This window comes from Symphalangus syndactylus, chromosome 1, assembly GCF_028878055.3.
Source record: "Symphalangus syndactylus isolate Jambi chromosome 1, NHGRI_mSymSyn1-v2.1_pri, whole genome shotgun sequence".
Classification (NCBI taxonomy): Eukaryota; Metazoa; Chordata; class Mammalia; order Primates; family Hylobatidae; genus Symphalangus; species Symphalangus syndactylus.
In genome coordinates, this window is record NC_072423.2 from 147,112,891 (window position 1) to 147,135,355 (window position 22,465).

Genomic DNA, 22,465 nt, shown 5'->3' on the forward strand with positions numbered 1-22,465 from the left:
TCATTTCTTTGCCTTAGTCGTTTGCTTTAAATCTGCAGATTGTCTACTCTTCTATATGAAGTAAATTTTCACATATGCTCTACATTTCTTTCTGCTCACCTAAATAAGACACAATGTCTAAATTCTACTTAGTCAACATACAGTCTCTTTGACCTCATCAACTGGGGTGTACCTCAGTCATGCTCCCATAGTGAACATACTGACTGGACAGACAGTAGCACTCAGAGTGGATAGGTGTGGAACCCTGGGGCTGGTGTGAGGGCAAGGTTACCCTCAAGAACAACTGAAGAGGCAGCTGGAGTGGAAAAGTGGCAACCCAACCTAGAAGTGCTAAGAGGAGGATATCTCCTAGTTGCTGCAAATGTTACCTAAGAGGAAAAGAAGAAGCATCTTTTCACCTGACTAAAGCAACAGCAGTGTCTGATTTATCTGGATCTTTGTTACGTTAGGTAGAGATAGTACTATTCCGTTTTAGGATAATGAGTCTAGAAGCATTTATTTCCTAAGCCCACCCATGGCTAAAGGTGGATTTGGAGCTTTTTGACTGATACAGGAAGTGACAGATTACCGCAGATTGCCTGTAAATGGACTGTCATATGTAAAACTGCTCCCTGCAGAGTCATTCTGGATACATATTCGTCAGTATCATCCGTATGATCAGTTGAGAGAAAGAGAGCTTCAGGAAGGAGACTACTCTGGTTACTGTATAGCTTTAAAGGGGTGGACAGGAGCCAGAAGGGCAATGCAAAGTCATAGAGCATTTTCAGAAGAGATTCCTAGCGGTGGACTCCATGACTAGCTAATTCATAACAGAGACTAAACCAAATGGGGAAATTCTCAATAAAAGTATCGGAGTAGAAATGCATAAAGTTGATTGATACATAGATAATATCTCTCTCCTTCATTACTTCACATTCAAGTTAAAATGTGAGTGCAGAATTTGAGGAAGTCAGGTGAACAGCTCTAGATAAGTTTATTCTCATAATAAGCACTTCTTCCTTTAAAATAAAAATTTCAATAATTAGATGATCTGCATTCTGAAGGAAATGAATTTCAAATATGAAAATAATTTTTACTTTTTTTTTTTTTTGAGACGGAGTCTCATTCTGTCGCCTAGGCTGGAGTGCAGTGGCGCGATCTCGGCTCACTGCAAGCTCCACCTCCCGCGTTCATGCCATTCTCCTGCCTCAGCCTCCTGAGTAGCTGGGACTACAGGCGCCCGCCACCATGCCTGGCTAATTTCTTATTGTATTTTTAGTAGAGACGGGGTTTCACCGTGTTAGCCAGGATGGTCTCGATCTCCTGACCCCATGATCTGCCTGCCTCGGCCTCCCAAAGTGCTGGGATTACAGGCATCAGCCACCATGCCTGGCTTTTACTTTTTATTTCAAAGAATAAAATAAACACTTGTTTTACAGCTTCAATGGGTCAAATATTAAGGAAAGGAGTGACATAGCTGCCTTGGGCACAGGGATGATGAATAACCATTAAATAAGGATTTGATATGACTTGTTTCACTGAAATGAATTTTTACCAACCTTGCTCTGGGGAAGAAAAAGAAGAAGAATGAGGAAGAGGAAGAAGGAAGAGAAGGAGAAGGAAGAGAAGGTGGAGGAAGGAGGAAGAGAAGGAAGAGGAAGAAGGAAGAAAGAAGGGGAGTAATGGCTTCCTAAATTTGGTGTGATCTGAACACAAATCCACATAAACCCATGTAGCCTGGATCCTGTAATGTGCTCATTTCAGCTCATTCACTCAACATGGATTTATTGAACATAAACTATGTGTCAAGCATGACACAAACTATACTTTTAAAAGTCTGTATGAAAAAAAGGAATTGACAGCATACTATGTTTTCGGGACAGTTCAGTTAAATGGAGGTTACAAATCACATGAATGATTAAAACAAAGTAAGTCAAAAAGCCCACAACACTGACTGAGGAACTGAAGGGTGGGAGGTGAATTTTAACTCTGGAGCAGTAGAAAGGCTTCACAGAGTACAGGGCTTTGACCTGGACTGGAAAAATGTCTATACTTTTTCCTGATAAAGAGACGTGGATAAGAATTTCAGGCCTGGGAAACTGAAGGTGAAAATAAATAGAAGTGGTATGTAGTTGACAAAAATGAGAAATTTATCTTACTCTTAAATGACGGAAGTGAGGTGAAGTAGACAGAAAAGTAGAATTGGGTCACGTCGTGAAGAAACTTACATGTTGTGAACATAAATTTGTTTCAAGCTGAAAGTTAGGAATCAATCAATGTTTTGTTTTGTTTTCATTCAAGTATGCCAATATGTTTTAAAAGTATTTTTAAGTAACACTGGATATGAAAAATCAAGTGGTTATTGCGATGTGAGTTTTGAATCTGTTAGAGAAGTAGGCATGGAAAAACAGGAAAAGATGTATTCAAGAAATATTTCTGACACAGCTGATTGAATATTTAGGAAGATTAGAGGATCTGAGGATAAGGTAGATTTGTTGGCAAATTCTATATTTCCATCCCTGAGAAGAAAAGTTATCTTCTGAACTATATAAACTTAGGTAACAACATACGAAATTCACATCATCTACACTGAACAAAATAGGTCACTAATGATGTTCTTTCAGAATACCAAGTAGGGAGATTTGCATAGACAATACTTTCTAAAATGTGTAGGCAGATGACAGTTTATAACATACCCTCCTCGTTTAGAATCTGAGGAGACAAAATGAAACAAGACGAACAAGGTCATGCTACCAAAACCTGGATGATAGCAGCAAAGTAGAGGTCATATCTTACACTTTAAGCTTTATGTGTTTGTGTGTGTGAGTATAAGATGTTTCTTTTAGAGACCAAACTGCTTAAAGAAATTTTAAAGTATATTTTGTTCAATTCAATGTCTTATTCTTTTATATTGGTTTGACAGTTCAGAAAACCTAGAATTAGATGAGCCCCAAGAAACACAGTACTTCCTCGTGGTAGACAGGGCATATTTGAAACAAAATTATGCAGTTCCAACATGGCTTGTTACCTTTTTTAGCTGTGTCATTTGAAGGAAGTGACTTAATGTTTCTGTACTATATTTATTTGTGAAACCTGAGTGACCGTATCCAGTATTATTAGTAGTAAAATACTATAGTTAAAATGAGGAATAAATAATAAAAGCAGACATTGCCATCAACAGAGGGTAGGCTCTGATCTGTGCATTTTGCATATGTTGTCTCATTTAATCCTTACAACAAGCCCATAAATTACGTACTATGACCCCTATTTTACAGATGAAGAGACTGTGATACGGAAATGTGTAGTAACTTGTGAAGTAAGCATTTGGCAGCCCCTGGGCTTGAACTAAAACAGTCAGGGTCCCCTGTCTGTCTTACAATCATGTTCTTATCTTGACTCTTCGTGGATGATTTTATTTTAAGCTTCATAAGTAGATGATCTCATATATTTAAAGTATTTAGAGCAGTGTCTGACATTGATTAAGGGCCAGTAAATGTTGGTTGCTGTTTGTACTACTATTTCACTGCGACTTAACGTAATAGTTAAACTGGACAGAATGAGCATCCGAAGCTAAGTCCTTACCTGAAACACCCATATCTTCTCGACAATATTACTAATGCTTTTTTAGGGAAATCTCTATCACAGCCGCCTTTGACTATTAATATTCGCCGTTTGTATGATTGTTAATGATCTGGTTTATTGTCTATCTGGCTACCAGATTGGGAACTCCAGAAAAGAAAGAAGCCTGTCTCCTTTCTTTCTCTTTTGTACCTAGTGGTTAGCAGAGTGTTGAATATATTATAGCCACTCAGTGAATATTTGTTATAAATAAAGTGAAGGCTATAGAAATAAAAAGAAAAAATCATTTTTCCAATGGTCATATGCATAGCCTATCACAAAAAATATAAAAATGAGAAGAACATATTTCATTATTTTTCTCCAACAATTAGAAAATTGCAGCGATGCCCTTGGCATGAAGAATATGTGTGTAATAGAATTATAAGCAGAACCTCTCAGGCCCACTTAACAGTCTCATTGCCTTTCTCACTGGATCACCTGTCTGCTTTGTCTAAAGAGTGACATAAGAAGACGGATATGTCCTGTAGAGCTAGAGCCAAGTTCAAGTGAGCTCCAGAAAACCATGAGATACCTTATTTCTGTTATGGAAGATTTATTGGCTTGGAGGAAAAATAATTACATCAGGAGATAAAGATTTTGTTTTTCCAAAAAAAAAGATATTGATGCTAGTATATCATGCTATATATTATATATATTATTTTATATAGATGCTATATATGATATATATGCTATATATTATTATATAATATTTATATATTTATACTAGCATATCATGCTATATATAAATATTATGTATTTATACTAGTATACCATGCTATATATTAACTACTTTCTTACTTTCATGTAACTTAAATATCTGATTACTAATCCATGAGAAAATATCACCAAAATAGATTTCTCTCCTTTATCTTCTCAGCAACAATAAACTATAAGAGAGTACTACTGTGTCTATTTAATTATCTTAAACCGCATATTAGCATTCAAAATTTTGGAACACAGGAGTATAATATAAAGGATATAAACCAGACAGTGGAATGGAGTAAAATATTAGTCTCAGTTATTTTCTCATTTTCTCATATAGAGACCTTTGGAGAAACAAACACAAGAAAGAGGACATAAAACTTAAGGAGCATTCATTTCTTTATTTAGGGAAAACCTTTCTTAAATGTCTTTCTTTTTTTTGTTGTTAAGAGGTAGTATATTGGTGCTGATTCTCACCTAAACATATATTTGAGATCAGATTCGTGAATTGCTTAGGATTGTATCTCCCTTAAATGACTGAAAGATTTTTCATCATTTTTTTCATCATTTTCACGTATTTTTATCACATACGTGTGTTTTAATTAGTACTGAGTGGATAGTGTGCAAAAAGTCATGTGTTAAACCTCAAATGTATGAGCAATGGGTCTAATCCACAAAGATATGGTACTGATATGAAATACAGAAATGATTATGTGATTTGTGGATGGAAGTGATGATCCTACAGGCATCACATTTCATTTATCAAAAATGGATACTTGATTTTGGTTCAGCTCACTTGATCACATTTTAATAAGTAAGTATAGTGTAATATGTTGATGTTCATAGGAACACGGCGTAGAGAATAACTCACTACCTCTGAGAGCTATGTGTTTGTGGTTCTACTAAGTAAAAAGATGATTGGTGCTATCACATTGAAATTTTAATCTAGATATAAAATTTTAATTCTGACAAAAAATTAGGAGAATTATATGAAAAGAAGGGAAGAGTGCTAGAGACAGAACTTCAACAAGTTCTCTGTGGTTACAGTAAAAGGAGATTGCTGTGTTGCAAACAAAGATGCGGAATGATTAAAGTTTTAAACTTTCAATTCTTTTTTTTTCTTTGTGGAGACAGAGTTTTACTCCGTCACCCAGGCTGTAGTGCAGTGGGGCAATCTGGGCTCACTGCATCCTCCACCTCCCAGCTTCAAGCGATTCTCCTGCCTCAGCCTCCCGAGTAGCTGGGATTACAGGTGCCCACCACCATGCCTGGCTAATTTTTTGTATTTGTAGTAGAGCTGGGGTTTTGCCATGTTGGCCAGGCTGGTCTCAAACTCCTGGCCTCAGGTGATCCTCCCACATCAGCCTCCCAAAGTGCCGAGATTGCAGGTGTGAGCCACCAGGCCCAGCCTAAACTTTCAATTCTACCAAGTTTATTTCTCATTTAAATTAAGTAAACTATCCATTGCCTTCTCAACCTAGTTATTCTATCTTAACATGTTTAATAAAGCAATAATTCTTATAGTATACTTACATAGTCTATAAATTATATATACAAATGCTTATGCTGTTTAACTCTACTGTTCACATAACAAACTTACGTTTAATATGTCTAGTAACTCAAATAAAAACATATAGTGTCATATATTTTAAAACTCTAAACCAAACTCATATATGCTATATCATACAAATATTGAGAGAAAGAGAACATAATTTTGACCTATATTTTTTTTCACAATTTTTTGAACTGCAAGATGTTTCATAGACTTTTCCTGTTTCTTACATTCAAATATTCAAATGTATTTAATTCAAAGCTCCTTTTTAACATACTTAGGTTGAATTTTGCCAAGATTGAATAGAATTGTGTGTGTGTGTGTGTTCACGTATGAACCATCATCTTTATGTCATTATCAAGAGACAGCAGTATTCTTATTGGGTGTAAGATAACTGTTTGCAAACAATCTTTAGTCCATGAACTATATTTAAACAGGAGTTTGATGTATCACATGATTAGGATGATGTAATTAATTTTAAATATTTTAGATCTTTTAGGAGATAAATGTAGCATAGTTATACCTATGGTAATAAAACTAGACTTTTTTCTTTTAAAACTGCAGAAATAAAAATTTTATATGTAATATATGTATAGATATATCTCCAAATCACAAATTCCAAATCCTAATATTCAGAGTTTTAATATATCTTACATATGAAGGCACTTGTGTATTGACATTGACATAGACGTGACATACTGCCTAGATGGTGAGGATGATATTGGAGGAGATTTTCGTAGTATTTCAACATCCACAATGCAAGCACCAAGAGGGCAGTATTGTTCTATTTTTTGATCACCGAAATGTCCCCACCTCTAGAACATTATAGTGTACGTAGTGAGTATGCAATGAATATTTATTGAATAAATTAATAGAGATTTGTAAATGATTACTCTACTTAGGTTTTAGATCTTTAAAATGAGAATGTAGGGATTTGGATGTTACTTGTCTGAGGAAGGTATGACAGAAGCCTAATATGTGAGCTGTTAAGGCAGTGTTGTTGTCCTTCAATCAACTATTTTACTGTTAAATGCTAAATTACTGATAAAAGTCAACATGTTACCAGAGTTGTACGTCCTAAAGAGAATTTACAGAAATCTTATATTCTATATACTTCCTTGCGAAATCCTTGTATGATTTACAGAGCATTTCCACGAGATTGAAAAATAAGGTACTATAGTATCAATTTGACTCTGAAGATTTTTTTATCTACTCAGTCAACATTTTATAAATTCTTTCCTTCAGCAGCATGCTGAGTAATAATGACGTAACTGTGTAGACATGGTTGTCATGGTTCCTGTCCCTGGATCTTTCCTTTTGTGACAAAATTAAGTAAACAAGCAAACAAAAAAAATCCCACATAGACGCATAAAATTAAATTGCTTTGTGATAAGTGCTTTAAACAAACTAAATGGACATTGGGAGTTTGAGGATTGAAAGACTCTGTAGTTACACTGACCAGATGAGCCAATTTTGAGAAGGTGGCATTTAAGCTGATATCTGAAAGTTGCAACTTAAACTTAAAAAGGGACTTTTGCCATTGGGGTAGCGTCTGGAATATCTGCACAGGCGGGCATAGGGGACACTGGGAGAGGAAAAGGAAAAGGGTTACTACATTGTATATGTGCAACAATCAATAGAGTTGGAAATGCTTGCATCTGATAGTTAGTACCCACTTAAGAAAATGAAATATTCCGTCAAGTAATTATTATGAGGCTCTCAGTTTTATACATTGTCCACCAATGATTGGGACGTTAAATTAACTGTCTAATATAGAGCAAAGAAATTAAATTTTTGAGAATATCCAAACAAATGCAGTATAATTTTATGTAAATTTGACTATATTTCTATTTTCTATTTGATTTATTTATTTTATACGTTTCCCAGGATAGTCCACTGGTCTTACAGTCTGACAGGAATGTCACAGTGAATGCAAGAAATCATATGGGGCAGTTAACTGGACAGCTGACCATAGGTGAGTGTTTTGGGGTAAAGATTGCTCCTACTGTGCTTGGTTTTTTTGTTATTTTTTTGTTTTTTTTTTTTTTGTTGTTGTTGTTGTTCTTTTGAGACAGAGTCTCACTCTGTCACCAGGCTGGAGTGCACTTTGGGAGGCCGAGGCAGGCAGATCACGAGGTCAAGGGATCGAGATCATCCTGGCCTACTGTGCTTGTTTTAATTGAGAAAAGCGGAAGTATGTTATTTCCCTGATATATAACTCAACATCCCGTTACAGCCCAGTTTTCTTGCGCATGATTTGACATGTCATAGGCTAGTCATGTTTCCTCCATTTAGTAGTTATTACTCTTGTCAATGTATTGTTTTGAGACTGAATTATATTTACTTTGCTGTTCATTACTCTTGAATTATGAAATGCACCATTTTTCTAAGAAGTATTTTCTTAGCGTATGTTAAATTATAATGAATAAACTTAAGGAAACATGAGATGAGATAAAATCATTAGGTCTATGTATCCCTTTTCTAGGGGAAATATTTTCTAATAAATTGTATTTGCTTATATAAATTAGAAATTGCATGAGTTGAGTATAATAAATATTAACATTTATCAATTCTACATTTGATGTTGAAATTATATTTTAAGATTTATAGGCTTTATGTGTTGTTAATATAAATTAATGAAGTATTAATTTTTTTCTCATAGCGAATAATATTTTAATTTGGAGATTTATATCAAAATACAAGATGTGATTACTTGACTCAATTTTTATAAGAAGGCAAATAAAAAGTAATTTGTAATTTAAAGTTTTGATATGCATGTAGATTCTGGATTATTTTTATAACACTATATTGGTTCTGTAGAGAAATTACTTAACATAAGCATTACGTATCTCTTTATCTCTATCTATATATACACATATATAGAGAGAGACAGAATGAGAAAGAGAGGAAGAGAAAAGTAAATTACAGTTTTGAGGACTGAGGTGTTCTTATTTTAATGAGAAATTAATCATCTTTAAATGCAAATGTATATTTCCAATATTTCTAATTAAATTATGCAAAAAGAATACATTTGAAATATGAGCTTTTGAAACACGAATTTTGATTCTGTGTACTTAATTTGAAGGTATATGATTTTTTAAAATATTTGTTTTGATGAAACAAAAAGGGAAACATTTTAGCATATATGAATTCTCTAAAACCATAATTTTATTTGTAAAAATTGTTTTGCTTTACATCATAAAAGTTTGTCATTACATATCTATTAATTGCTACAACTGGATAATATTTGGTGATAATTAGAGATATAGCAGTTATAGAGGGGTGCTATTAGCAAATGGATTCAAGATTAAATAAAAGAAATATGTGTATGGATGTAGAACTGATTCAGAAGCAAAAACCGTCCGCTTAAATATTCATGCTAATTCATTCCTGTTATGTTGGAACTGCAGAAACTATAGGCCTATGGAAACAGGCCTAACTTTGGTAGATTTTCCATGTCCTAATTTTCTTAAAGTTGAGAACTCTTCAGCCAGATAGAACTTCCTTTTGCATTCAGTCCTTGATATTAAAAGACGTTCAAGTAGAAATGTCAAAATGTAAATTAAGGGTCAGGCACGGAGGCTCGTGCCTGTAATCCCAGCGCTTTGGGAGGCCGACGCGGGCGGATCACGAGGTCAAGAGATCGACATCATCCTGTCTAACATGGTGAAAACTTGTCTCTGCAAAAAATACAAAAATTAGATGGGCGTGGTGGTGTGTGCCTGTAATCCCAGCTACTTGGGAGGCTGAGGCAGGAGAATCACTCGAACCCAGGAGGCAGAGTTTGCAGTGAGCCGAGATTGGGCCACTGCACTCCAGCCTGGGCAATAGAGTGAGACTCTGTCTCAAAAAATGATGTAAATTAAGTTCACAAAGAATATATACCCATGCCCACTGTCAGACACAATAGCTACTTAATGCCTGCCTATAGAGCAAAGCAATCATTTGATTACGTGAAGTGCAAATACTGTTTGGATTTCACTGCATGCTTTCCTGCGAGAAATAAAGAACTTAGTGTGCTCGTATTTTCAGTTACCCTTCCAAAGTGATTTTAATGTTATATTGATATTTGCCAAATGAGAGAAAATAGCAAGAGGAGGAAGGAGAAAGAAAAAAAATGTTAAGCTGAGTTTTAAATGCAGCAAATTATTAAGTTAATGGCACAGCAGCTTATTGTGCAGAGAAATGCGTTTATTCCACTGAGGCTTACACTTAAAAACTATTTAATATCCTGGTCCTTTGAGTGTATTTTTGATGACATATATTTTTACTGGTTTGCATATTTTAATGAACATAGAACAAAAGAAGACTAGGGCTGAGTGAAAGGAGATAATGTATTCATATTTGAAACAAAGCCACAGGGAGCTACTTAGTAGTTTGTTGGGTGCCAATAAAATAGTTAATCTTTTGGACGCTCAGTTTTCTCATCTCTAAGATGGGGATAATGACACATTTTGAATGCTGTTATAAGAATTATGGTAATGTCAGTGTCTACAAATGGTAGGCAGTTGTATATTAAATCTATTATTGTAATGATGGTGAGTGTAATTATTGGTATCACTTAAGTTACAAATACAGTGATATTATGGGAGAAGTCTCATGATGCTTTTCTATTCAGTGTATCTGTGTGATATTAGGTAAGGTTGAATTATGGTACTGTTGAGAGATATGTTACAAAATACAACACAGAAAGTGTATCCCACGTTCAGAAACTCTTCAATTATGTAAGAATAAATTTACCTTTATGTAGAGTTTGAAGGCGTACTTGAATGAATCAAGCAATGTAGAAAATTAAAATTCAATTCTAAAGACTCTAATTTTAATTGTGTATACATTAAGTAGCTGTTCTAACCCTCCTTGTCTATTTCTTTTCTTATTCTTTCAGTTTTTATGTGTATGGCCTTGATTATAGTACAGTCATGATACTATTTTTGCAATATTAAAAAAATTAGCACACAAACTGAACAGTTATGGAAAAGAATTTCAGTTGCTCTTCATTTGCTAAGTAAAACAATTCTATTTTCTACCAATGGAATGCATCGATTTCTGTTAGAAAAGCATAGTCAATTCTAAAAATATAACAATTTGAATATTTTTCCAGATTTTATTCTCATTGTACCATTTTTCCTCAAAAATGTATGTATGTAGTTTCAGCAAAGCAAATACCCATTTCTCTTGTACCCTACCTTTTTCTTTCTCTATAAGCCTAGCTTCCTACTAATTCCACTCACAGAGACATATGTAGTCCAGTGATTAGGCCAACCCATGTTCTAATTCTAATGCTGACTCACTGATAGAATTTTAAATCAAATTATTTCTAATACAATAAATGCAAAAAAGAAATATTTTGTATATTTCTGGCTCGAGCATAATAAAAACTAAATGTAAATATTTTAAAACTTTAGGTAGAAAAATCAATTAGACAAATAATATTTGTGAATTGATGAAGTTCCAGGCTTTATGAATCTGACCAGATATCTAATTTCTCCCACTAAGTCTAGGATTCTAATTTTCATGACCTTCATAACATTGGAGGAGATTGATGAACTCAAGATTTATTCCTCCAAATTTCTCTTCTTAGAATAAAGCTGAAAGAGAGGAATGAGATTGTTGTTGTTGAGAAGTGGTTAAAGAAAGTACAACATCCCAAGAGGTCAGACTCCTTGAAGAAAAAGCAAGAACTTTCTTAAACAAGTCTCAGAATCATTCTCCAGGTCAAAATTTTCTATTATTTAATCTATAATTACTGTGTTTTTTAGCAGAATATTATTTGTCTTCTATAGGTGAGAAAAGTGTGTGACTTTAGGTGTGTTATATATTCATACATGTCGATAACATGATGATATTTTCCATGACTTTCTATCAAAAAGTGGGTAAAGGATGTAAATTATGCACCACCTTTGTGAAGTTTGTTTTATTATCTCAGGAAACTACTACAATATGTGATACCTAGAATAAAAATCTTTATGGTAGTATAAATAAGATATTATGCAGTTTTGATATAGACTTTGTTTACAACACTACTACTAATAATTCTGTAGTAATTTGGTTCACTGAAAATGTAATACTCTTTCCCACAATATCATGAGGATAATTATATTTTATTTATCAATAACATTACATTGATATTTAACATACTATATTTAAACTACTTTTATAAGTAGTTTACAAAGAATAGGTTGATTTAAGTAAAATAATTTCTCCTTTAAAAAACTTAGCCAGCATGGCTGTTATTAAGCTATATATTGCTTTTTCTTATATTGCAAAATATCTTTTATTTTTGATAAAGTAATGGCTAAAAACTAATATTATATTTTCCTTTCTCACGTGCCTTATGCTATCAGTCTATAGCTGAAGGATAAAAATGAAAGGAGGATAAATTCAGAAACTGGAAAAAGAATAATCTTAACTGGTAGAGCTAGCTTTGTGTTTTGTGTTTTGTTTGTTTATTTGTTCTTTTTGTCAGCGTTCCTCATTTAAATTTTAGTCCCAGTGACGTTTGAGATACTTATCATGGCTACTTATGGGGTCCTATGTCATAAACAAGAAGAAGTTCCACAATCCCACATCTATATTATTATCCCAGTAAAACATTAAGGTGAATTGGGTATTAAAAAACTGAATGTCATTCTTCTGAAATTTTAGTTTTAGAGCATGCTTAAAAACCACAGTCTTATGCTTTAAATAGGATCTCGTATTTCATCATAGGCCTCCTTGTTTAATGCTCAATAAATTTGGAAGAATGAATTCTGAATGAATTAACAGCTAGGAAAGGCTTGCTGTTATTGTCAGAATCATTTACTTATCTTTGATATTCTCATTTCTACTTATCAAAAATCAGTGGCATAACCAAATTGTATAAAAATCTTAATTATAATCTTTAATTTCTCATTTTCTGTTTTTCCTCAGGAATTCTTGAAACTTAGGCCTGAAATAATCCTGACTATATGTTAATAGGGAAGAATGTCATTTGCAAGCAATTAAACAAAGTGATGTTTGTATTTATTATGAGTTTCCTTTTTCATATTTTACACTTTGAGCAATTAACATCACTTAACAATAGAAACGACTGTAAACAGCTTCTGTGGCAGAGTTGATTCTGGTTTCTTCAGAGATCTGAGGTGCTTGCCTTCTTTGTCCAAGAAGGTTTATGAAGTCAGGAAGTAGAGATACTGATAGTCAGATGGGCCACAATAAAGGTTTCAAGATTGTTCATTTGCACTTCTCAGAGTGTGTCAATCAGCTACACACTTAAAAATCAAAATTAAATATATATGTGTGTATATATATATATGACAAAAGAAGATTTGTTTGATTAGAAAATTAGCCATTAGGATTCTGAAAGTAAATAATTTTGAAAATTTGTTTTCCTGTATTTTTTGAGTCAATATCTATTAATAATAGCATCCATGTTATGGGATGACTTCCTTTTTAAAACTATATAAGTTTATAAAAAGATACACATATATCTAAAGTTTCTATTAGTAAATTTTTACTCATAAGAAGGCATCTCTATGTTATAGAGTAATTAAATTACAGTGATGTTCCTGGTAATAATGGTGTAAAAGGAAATGTAACCAAATAATCCCACTATACTTTAAAAGAACACATATGATCTTATGAGAAACAAACACATTTTTCTCACATGTGCTGAATAAAATGTACAGTTTGTTTAATAGAGAGAAATCTGGATGATATAATGTGTCCTATTTTTAACAACTCTACATTAAAAGAAGCATTGAGCGTAGGAATCCTCTGACGACATGCTTTGAAGAATGCTGGACTCATGACAAAAAGGGTAGTTATGTAAAATAATTGTGAATGGGAGACAAATGAACAGAGCATGTTTATTGGTCCAACTCAATTCAGAAAAAAAAAAATCTAGACTTAACTGCAAGACATGGTGTGTCTGTGTCTTTTAAATACACGTTAAATTATGTATAATTGGACATGTGTTTGCCATTGGTCAGTTGAGGTGAGATCTTGAAACGTTAGTGATTGTGGCTCCTGTTCATTTCTGAAATAATATGACCTGATGATGAAATTGATATTGATGAAATTCCTTTAAAAAGGCTGAAGACCTTCCCTAAGACTCTTAACTGGGCCAATGCCCCTCTGCCCACCTCCAGCATCCAAGACAGACACACTCTGTCTCTCTCTGTCTCTGTCTCTGTCTGTCTGTCTCTGTCTCTCTTTCCCCCTCTCTCTCCCCGCTACGCACACACACACACACACACACACACACACACACACACACACACACACACTTGCCCAAAGAATCAAAGCAAGGAAAGTACTAGGAAGCAAAGTCAGAGTCAGGACACCTTTTAGAAAAAAGATTTCCGAGTCCATACACATAGACTGATTAAAGCCTCAGCATTTTAATTCATGCAACATGCTCCAACATAATTTGAGTCTGGATATATTTTTTAAAGTAATTTCTATTCATTTACCATGACGAAATAAAATCTCAGTAATGTATGCAATTTGCACAACCACATATGTTTAAGGGAAACTATATTCCTTTACTTTTTAACCAGTAGATACTCTTTCATGTTTCACAAATTTAAGTTATTCCAAAATTGCACCATATCAAACACAAAACATGTTTACTAGAAAGGCACTTTGATTATTAAGAGATTTTTGAGTAACCCCCCCAAAAAAAAAAGAAGGAAAGAAAACAAGAATGTATGTTCAATTAAAATTATTAAAACATGTGGGAATATACAGATTTTCACTAATAATATTATGGGGACAATCATATGATGTGCACGATATATAAAAATGTCGTAGAGAGTAGTTTCATGTGGAAATCATGATGTCTTCAGAAACTGTTTTTAGGAAGGACATATACTTCACCAATTAATAGCATGGGTTTTGGAGTGTGCTAAATCCCAGATCTGTCAACTGCCCGCTATGTGACCTTATGTACATTACTCCAGGCATCCGTTCCAGGTTTCTGCGGGGATAATATGAGTATTCATCTCATACAGTAGATGTGAAAATTAAATATGTTAATATAGTAAGGTATTGGAACACTTCCTGGAGCATAGTATGCATTATGTATAAGTTAGTGATTGTGATTATTTTGTTCGCACTGCTTGTGTACTACTCTATACACATGACCAAGTCTCTGGGATTTAGTTGCCTTGTATATGAAATGAGTCTATTTTGCTAGATTGTCTCCATGACTCTTTTTTGTTCCAAGTCTAAATAATGAAAAACTGCTTTTTACGTTTGGAGAAGGGAGTCAGTTGATGAATCTCCTGGTCCTTACGTTGCTCAACATTCAATTGTCCTGACAAAATGGTATCTGATTTGATGTTTTGACATCTTAGCCATACAGCATAGGCACGTATTTTGTGCAAAAATTTAAAATGAAGAATAAATGAGCACAACTAAATCAACATCCTAGCTATGCTTTTACTCTTTCATCAAGTTTTGGCTTATAAAATGTTTTTTTTTTCAATGAAACTTAATCCACAAAACAATTTAAGTCCAATCAGCTAATTTTTGTTAGTGCAAAGCATAAACATGTTTTTTGTTCCTAAATGAATGGAGAAAAAATGTAGATGAGGGTTTTATAATAAATATTTAAAGACCCTAAAAATGACATGCAATCTTGCATTAAAGCAATTACAGTGAACACCTGGGAATCATTTAATTGACTGCAGATGGTATAGGATGTATAAAAAGTAGAAGGTTGTGGATTATTCTCAGGTTCCAAATTTATGTTTTTTTCATTGACTCATTTTTTTTAACTTAGAGAATGTTGTAATAGTCTGGGATAATTTAATAAGAATGAATGTTTGATGTAAAGCAAGCTGTACAAATCTTGAAGAATAGATCAACACAACACTTAGGTTTAATACTACATATACATTTCAAATGATTAAATGCATTGTTGATTTTGAGTTCATTATTAATTAGTTAATTCATGTTAATAAATTTATAATTATTAATCCATTTGAGGAAATTGTAAGTTGAAGTAGATGCCTGTGATATCAGGAGAAGGATGTCACGCTTTAGAAATTAGAGCTCTCAGTCTTTGTAACTCAGGTGTAATGAGAATTATGTCTGAAGGAAAGACGATAATGATCATGTTTTGAAAAGTTGTATCAAAGGAGTATTTATATTATTTTTTAATCATCCTGAATCATTATACCAATGCCTCAGAGATGCTCATTGTTTGTGTCCTACAAACGGAAATATGGACTGGCTCCAATATTTAATTAAATTCACAATTATTTGTAGAGATAGAAGTGCAGAATCAGGGAATACTACAGATTTTCCTTCCTAGAGTACCTAGACTAAAACCTGGAAGAGACGGTTTGGCTGGTCATCTTCAACTTTTGCTGGCTTGCTCCTTCCCTTTCCAAGTACCCCATGCCCTTGTTTAACATCAATCACTGCAGTTCTCCAAAGCCAGCTCCACTTAACAGTGCTCTGTGCTGTGGTCCTAAAGACCATTCTTGCATGGCATTGGCCTCTACTTCTCAAGACCACGGGTAGCTAATCTGGTAAAATAATTCATGCCTATATGTCAATGAATACTATATCTTTGAAATTTTTCCTTTTCCAGACAAAATATACTTATTTGAAAATATGGCCTTTGGTAACAATATCTTTAGTTGTTAAAGTAATTCTAGTCTTGACAGTATATAAACGAAGATGATAAGATAAAGTGAGAAACTGTGCCTCTTTTAAGACACATTGTAAAGGTGTCCCACTTGTTTATTTTAGCACTTCTTAGGCCACTCCATCTCCTTATAGATTAATAAAAAAGATAATACAAGTCTATTTCAATAAATATAATGCACAGACTAATTGTTTTTTAAGTGCACAATACTGCAGAAATCGCTAAGCAGATGAATAAACATTTTATTAATTTGGTAATTATATAAGTTTCTTCAAAATATGAGTATATCTCTAGTGTTTGAATTTTAGTTTTAAAGTAATTGTAATAAAATAGAAATTATATATCACAGAGCCAGTTAAAGGATAAAAGTAAAATAAGTAACAAAAGAGTGGTTTTAAATTTTCTCTTTTAAGTATTTAATTAGACCTTATGACTACATAACTTATCGGAAATTAATGAGTCTATAGCTTATACACTTAACCAAGTGTTGTTTTTAATGAGGCTCCCTTTGTGGGACCTCAGAATTGCAGGTGCATTGGAGTTCCATATATAATTGACTTATGGAACATGGAGTTTTGTGTTTGCCTTGATAAGAAACATGTCTTTGGAAATTTGGTTAATGGGGCATAATGTTCACAAATGTAAGGTTATGGGAATCATTATCTGAAAACATCTGGAGGCAGGAAGCTAAATAAAATTTAGGAGTCCATATGAACACAGAAGATACTCAATTCAGTGTTAGGGTTCGTAAATTAGGTGGCACCCAAGCCCAGATGACTGTACAACAATACTAATTGCCCGGTCATGGGGTAGAGAGAGAGAGAAGCTAGGGGGAAACCATTACTTATGATCTAGGTCTGTTGACTACAGTTGCGTTTTTCTCCTGAGTTTCACTTTAGATTTTGTGTCTATTCTTGTATTTAGTTTTGGAAAAATTCCAAGTCAGATAATGCATATACCAGAAAAGTAAACCATAGTGGGAATAGAAAATTGAGCAAAGGAAGAGGAGAAAATGCACCCCAGCTCTTCTTCTGTTTCCAAGTATTTATTAGTCTCCTGACAATATATATTTCATAATGAGGAAACAGTATTACCCAAATCTCTTCAGATTTCTTAATATTGTTATGAATCCCTTAATCAGCATTCTTTGGTTAAAATATTTAATCAGTTCTGAATTCCCTTGCAACCTTTGTTTCCAATATTATCTCTAGATATTTTATAATATATTTGCCTGTAATTAAGAATTTTTAATACTATATGATCCCTCTATGTTTTGATCCAATAATCCTATGGAAAAAAAAAATCTCATTTTGTCATGGCTTATTTTGATTCTGAGGTCACATATTAGCTGTTTTGTTTTCAACATGCTCACAAACCCATCAGTCTATTGTTTAATATCTTTCATTCCTTTACCCCTCCCAAAGGAATTAGAGTATGTTAATATTTCATTAATTTTGGAGCTCACCTTTTCTCATGTCATAGTTAGAACAAAGAAAATTTTTTCCATTCTTACACTGTTTTTGCCATACTTCATTTTTCTACAAAGATTATTGAACGTAATTCAAAGACCAGGCTGCCACTCCAGGGAGGCATGCATTTCAGACTAAGAAAATGTGCTTTCTTTCCTCACATCTCTTCCAGAGGTCCTTATGATTCCATCTCCTTATTCTTCTCACTTGCGGGCTCATTGCTCATCTAACCTGTGGACTAGTAATTGAATCAGTAATCTATCAGCTACCTAAAGCACACTAGAGTATTATAGGTAAATATATCTGGGAAAGAAAGCCTTCAATATTACACATTAAGAAGTTGACCATACATGTTTACATATTACAGGCTTTGAGAAATCATAAGTATAGCGACTAAAATAAAAGATTCAGACAATACTGTGTTAGATTGGATACAAAGCTACAGGAGCGTTTACACTCCTGCTGCTAGGAATGCAAAACATTACACCTTTCTAAAAAAACAGTTACCCTGTTCCTATCAAGTTAAACATGCAACTACCATATGGTCCGACAATGTCACTCCTAGGTGATTGCCCAAGTTAAATAAAAACATGTTTACGCCATAAAGTTTATATAGATATTCACAGCAGCTCTATCCACAATTGCCAACAAGAGTCAACTCAAATATCCTTCAGCAAGAGAGTGGATGAATATACTGTGGTATGTTAACACAGTGGAATGGTGTTCAACAATTTTTTTAAAAAGCTATTGACATTATATTAGGTAAAATCAGTCAGTCTGGCAGTTTATATACTGTATGATGGCGTTTATATGACATTCTTAAAAGGACAAAACTATGGTAAAACCAGATTCACGCATAGTTCACAGGGATGGTATGGGGAAGGGTTTAGTTATAAAGGGATAGCACAAGAGAGTTTTTTTGAGGGTGATGAATCTGTCCTGTATTTTGACTGTAGTGATGATTACACAGCAATCTGCATGTGTTAGGGTCCATAGAAGTGTACACCAAAAATTGACTATATAGTAACTTGAAATATTTTTTAAGTTTTTCCCAAATTTACATGATGTCTGTCTTTTTTTGTATATAACTTAACATTCTGAACACTAATATTTTCTGCATGCAACTATTTAAGGAAATACTGCCCTTCAGGTCCAGTGGGGAATTTATCCTGTATGCCTGGGTTTTTATAACCCTACTTGACACATGGTAGCCCCCAAATAAGTGTGGGATAAGTGATGTGAGTATCTTAAACATTTTTTCCAAGACTTCGTTTTTTTTTTTTTTCTTTTTTTTTTTTTTTATTATACTTTAGGGTTTTAGGGTACATGTGCACAATGTGCAGGTTTGTTACATATGTATCCATGTGCCATGTTGATTTCCTGCACCCATTAACTCGTTATTTAGCATTAGGTGTATCTCCTAATGCTGTCCCTCCCCCCTCCCCCCACCCCACAACAGTCCCTGGAGCGTGATGTTCCCCTTCCTGTGTCCATGAGTTCTCATTGTTCAATTCCCACCTACGAGTGAGAACATGCGGTGTTTGGTTTTTTGTCCTTGCGATAGTTTACTGAGAATGATGTTTTCCAGTTTCATCCATGTCCCTACAAAGGACACGAACTCATCATTTTTTATGGCTGCATAGTATTCCATGGTGTATATGTGCCACATTTTCTTAATCCAGTCTATCGTTGTTGGACATTTGGGTTGGTTCCAACTCTTTGCTATTGTGAATAGTGCCGCAATAAACATACGTGTGCATGTGTCTTAGACTTCGTTTTTTAGATCTTGGTTTTCATGTGATAATTTTAAAAACTTTATGTCACTACTTTATTCTTGCTCGTGGTTCTCTCTGTTCTTCACACTTCTGAAATATGGAGACATTCATAATCTTCATATTCAGGAACATTGAGTGTCTTAGAATAATACCCACATTTCTTTTACTGGTGATTTTTGGTTCATTTGTGATTATATTGTTTCTGAATATTAAATGAAAGGAGTTTCTTGTTCTTGAACCATCATCTTTTTCAAAATATACCTTATGATTGCATAGATCTTGTAAAATAAATTGTGGAAACTTTTGATAAGGTCTATGATATGTGTATAACTTTATTTCTTTCAGAGGTATCATAAAATGTATAATAAATGCTTGTTGGTTGCAAAGATTCTCATTATTGAAATAACTCAAGCCTTCTTATTGATTTAAAGTAAGTTGAGACCAGTCTCATTTCATTTTCACTGTTAAGGCTGATAAAATTATTTCCAAATAATTTCCAGTTGAGGTAGCCATCACTGTTGTTGGCTTCGTGTGTTTTTATGTCACCTATTTCTGTTATCTGACTAAATTGTGTTATGTGCTCATTATACATACAATGAGCATTTATTATACATGCTCCTTCAGCATATCACATATATGTGGATAACACCCAAATCTATCCCTCTGACTTTTTTTTTCTTCTAGGGTAAATCCCAATGAACCAATTATTATTATTATTTTATTTTTTTATTTATTTTTTTTATTATACTTTAGGGTTTTAGGGTACATGTGCACAATGTGCAGGTTTGTTACATATGTATCCATGTGCCATGTTGATATTATTATTGGCTATGCCTACCCCTGGCTATCATGTTGATTTCTAATTCAACATTAATCTATCAATGGATATTTAAACACTAAGTGGTCATTTATCTCAGTCTCAATTTTCAGTATTAAAAGATAGTGGTACCTAAGTGTATTTTCAACACTAATATTTCATATTTGCTGAGAGATTTTTAAGTTTAACAGAACTAATCAGCTTACCTTCAAAACCCAGCTTTTCTTTTTTATATTCTCACACATATACAGCAGATCATTTAGAATAGCCTATAACTTTTTGGGGGTACAACATTAAATAGGTCACCTCTGCTATGAGTAACCTTCTTAAAGCACAATAAAAATAGAAATTATCTATCATCTTCATTGGTTACAATCACATTATCACGTTGATAAGAGGAAAGAGATGAATGCAAGTAACGTAAAACTACTGAAAACTACATATACTCCATTGAATAAATTTATGATTCTTAGGAATAAGTAGCTTTAAAAGAGAATGCATTTAGAATGTAAAAGAAGGTATGTGGCAAAGCTGATTTAGTGGCAAACAGAAGTTCACAGGGTTACCGGCTGTACGTAGAAAATGATGAACACCAAATACGCCTTTGCAAAATAAACCAAAGGAATTTCTTTATGTAGAGAATGTTTAGTGGCTTGAGGAAAACGTTGGTAGGGTCACAGTATAAGTAACAAGAGCAAGTTGTTTTGAAATAGCATATGCTAAGTATTTCCAAGAAAGAATATTAGGTGGTGTTACAAGTAATTTAATGATGACTATGATCTTAAATGGGCCTGCTGGCCTCCTTCCATTCTCTACTTTGCTATGCCTCTTTCTCCTTGGACATTTTATAATTTTTATGGTGACATAATAAAAGCTTTTCTGTGTCAGACCTTCCATAGATATGAACATACTGTTTTTCTGTCTTTCTGCATAGCCAACATAATAAAGTAAGAAATATTTTAGCATAATTGAGCTTTCACATAGGGAAATATTTCAAGATGCACAAAGTTACATAATATATACTAAATGGTGGCCCTGAGTTTTAGCATAAAGCCAGGGCAGCACAACTAGAATGTTTAAAGGATTTTCCAACTCACTGCTCCTGCATCCCTTTCACATTCAGAGCTAGAGATATTCCCCCATGTCTGCCCCTAGCTGACACTCACCATAGTCCCTGGTGCTAATCTTATCTGCTGACAAGGAGAATACTGAACCTGATTGCAATGTCACTATTGGTTCTTTTCTACCCTTGGTATTTCCATCCCCTGTTAAATGAATTCCTGGATATACTAGTGTAATAATTAATTGTCTCCTTTGTCAGGAAATGTAGTTTGCATATGAAAGGCCTGTGTTCAAGTTCAGTACATATTGTATCATTTTAAAATACAAGTCCCACATGTTTGTACAGTATTGGTTTTGAAAAGTTCCTTTAAGTTTGAGCTAAGGGTACCAGAATAGTATCACAGATGTGCTTTATTATGTAAATTAGAAATAAACCGATGAATAGGTACAAGTTGATGGTGTCCAGTTGACTTCTCTGTGCCTCAGTTTCTTAAACATAAAATGAACATTTTAATAATATCTATCTACTGGAGTTATGTTGATGATTGAGTTGGGATAAGTGAAATTCTTTTCACATTACTAGAAAAGTGTTAACTGCTATCACTATTGGTAGTAGTAATATTCATTTCCTAGTGGGAGAAAAAGCAGAAGGTAGTTTTTACTCAGAGTTACCCTACTTTATATTGGATGGTGTGAATGATTATCCAAAGTAATATTTAGTTCTAGCATCTTTAGTGTGTTAAGGGTTATCACTTGATTTATCAGCATAGGCAGGTGGTTCCGTGGGTCGTGGCATTCATGAGACTGCTGCTGGGTGCTAAGCACCATTAAATTACCTACAGCATCTGTCCC

At 33.8% G+C, this 22,465-nt stretch overlaps 1 protein-coding gene across 3 annotated transcripts in view; it reads left to right on the top strand.

Moving 5' to 3' along the window:
* The window catches only part of SGCZ (sarcoglycan zeta), a 1,126,701-nt gene that overhangs the window by 1,002,208 nt on the left and 102,028 nt on the right, over positions 1–22,465 (top strand). For all 3 annotated transcript variants that reach the window (XM_055287513.2, XM_055287533.2, XM_055287523.2), the window contains one exon: positions 7,739–7,826. In XM_055287513.2, the coding sequence (XP_055143488.1) occupies positions 7,739–7,826 (88 nt within the window). The remainder of the gene's footprint in view (positions 1–7,738; positions 7,827–22,465) is intronic.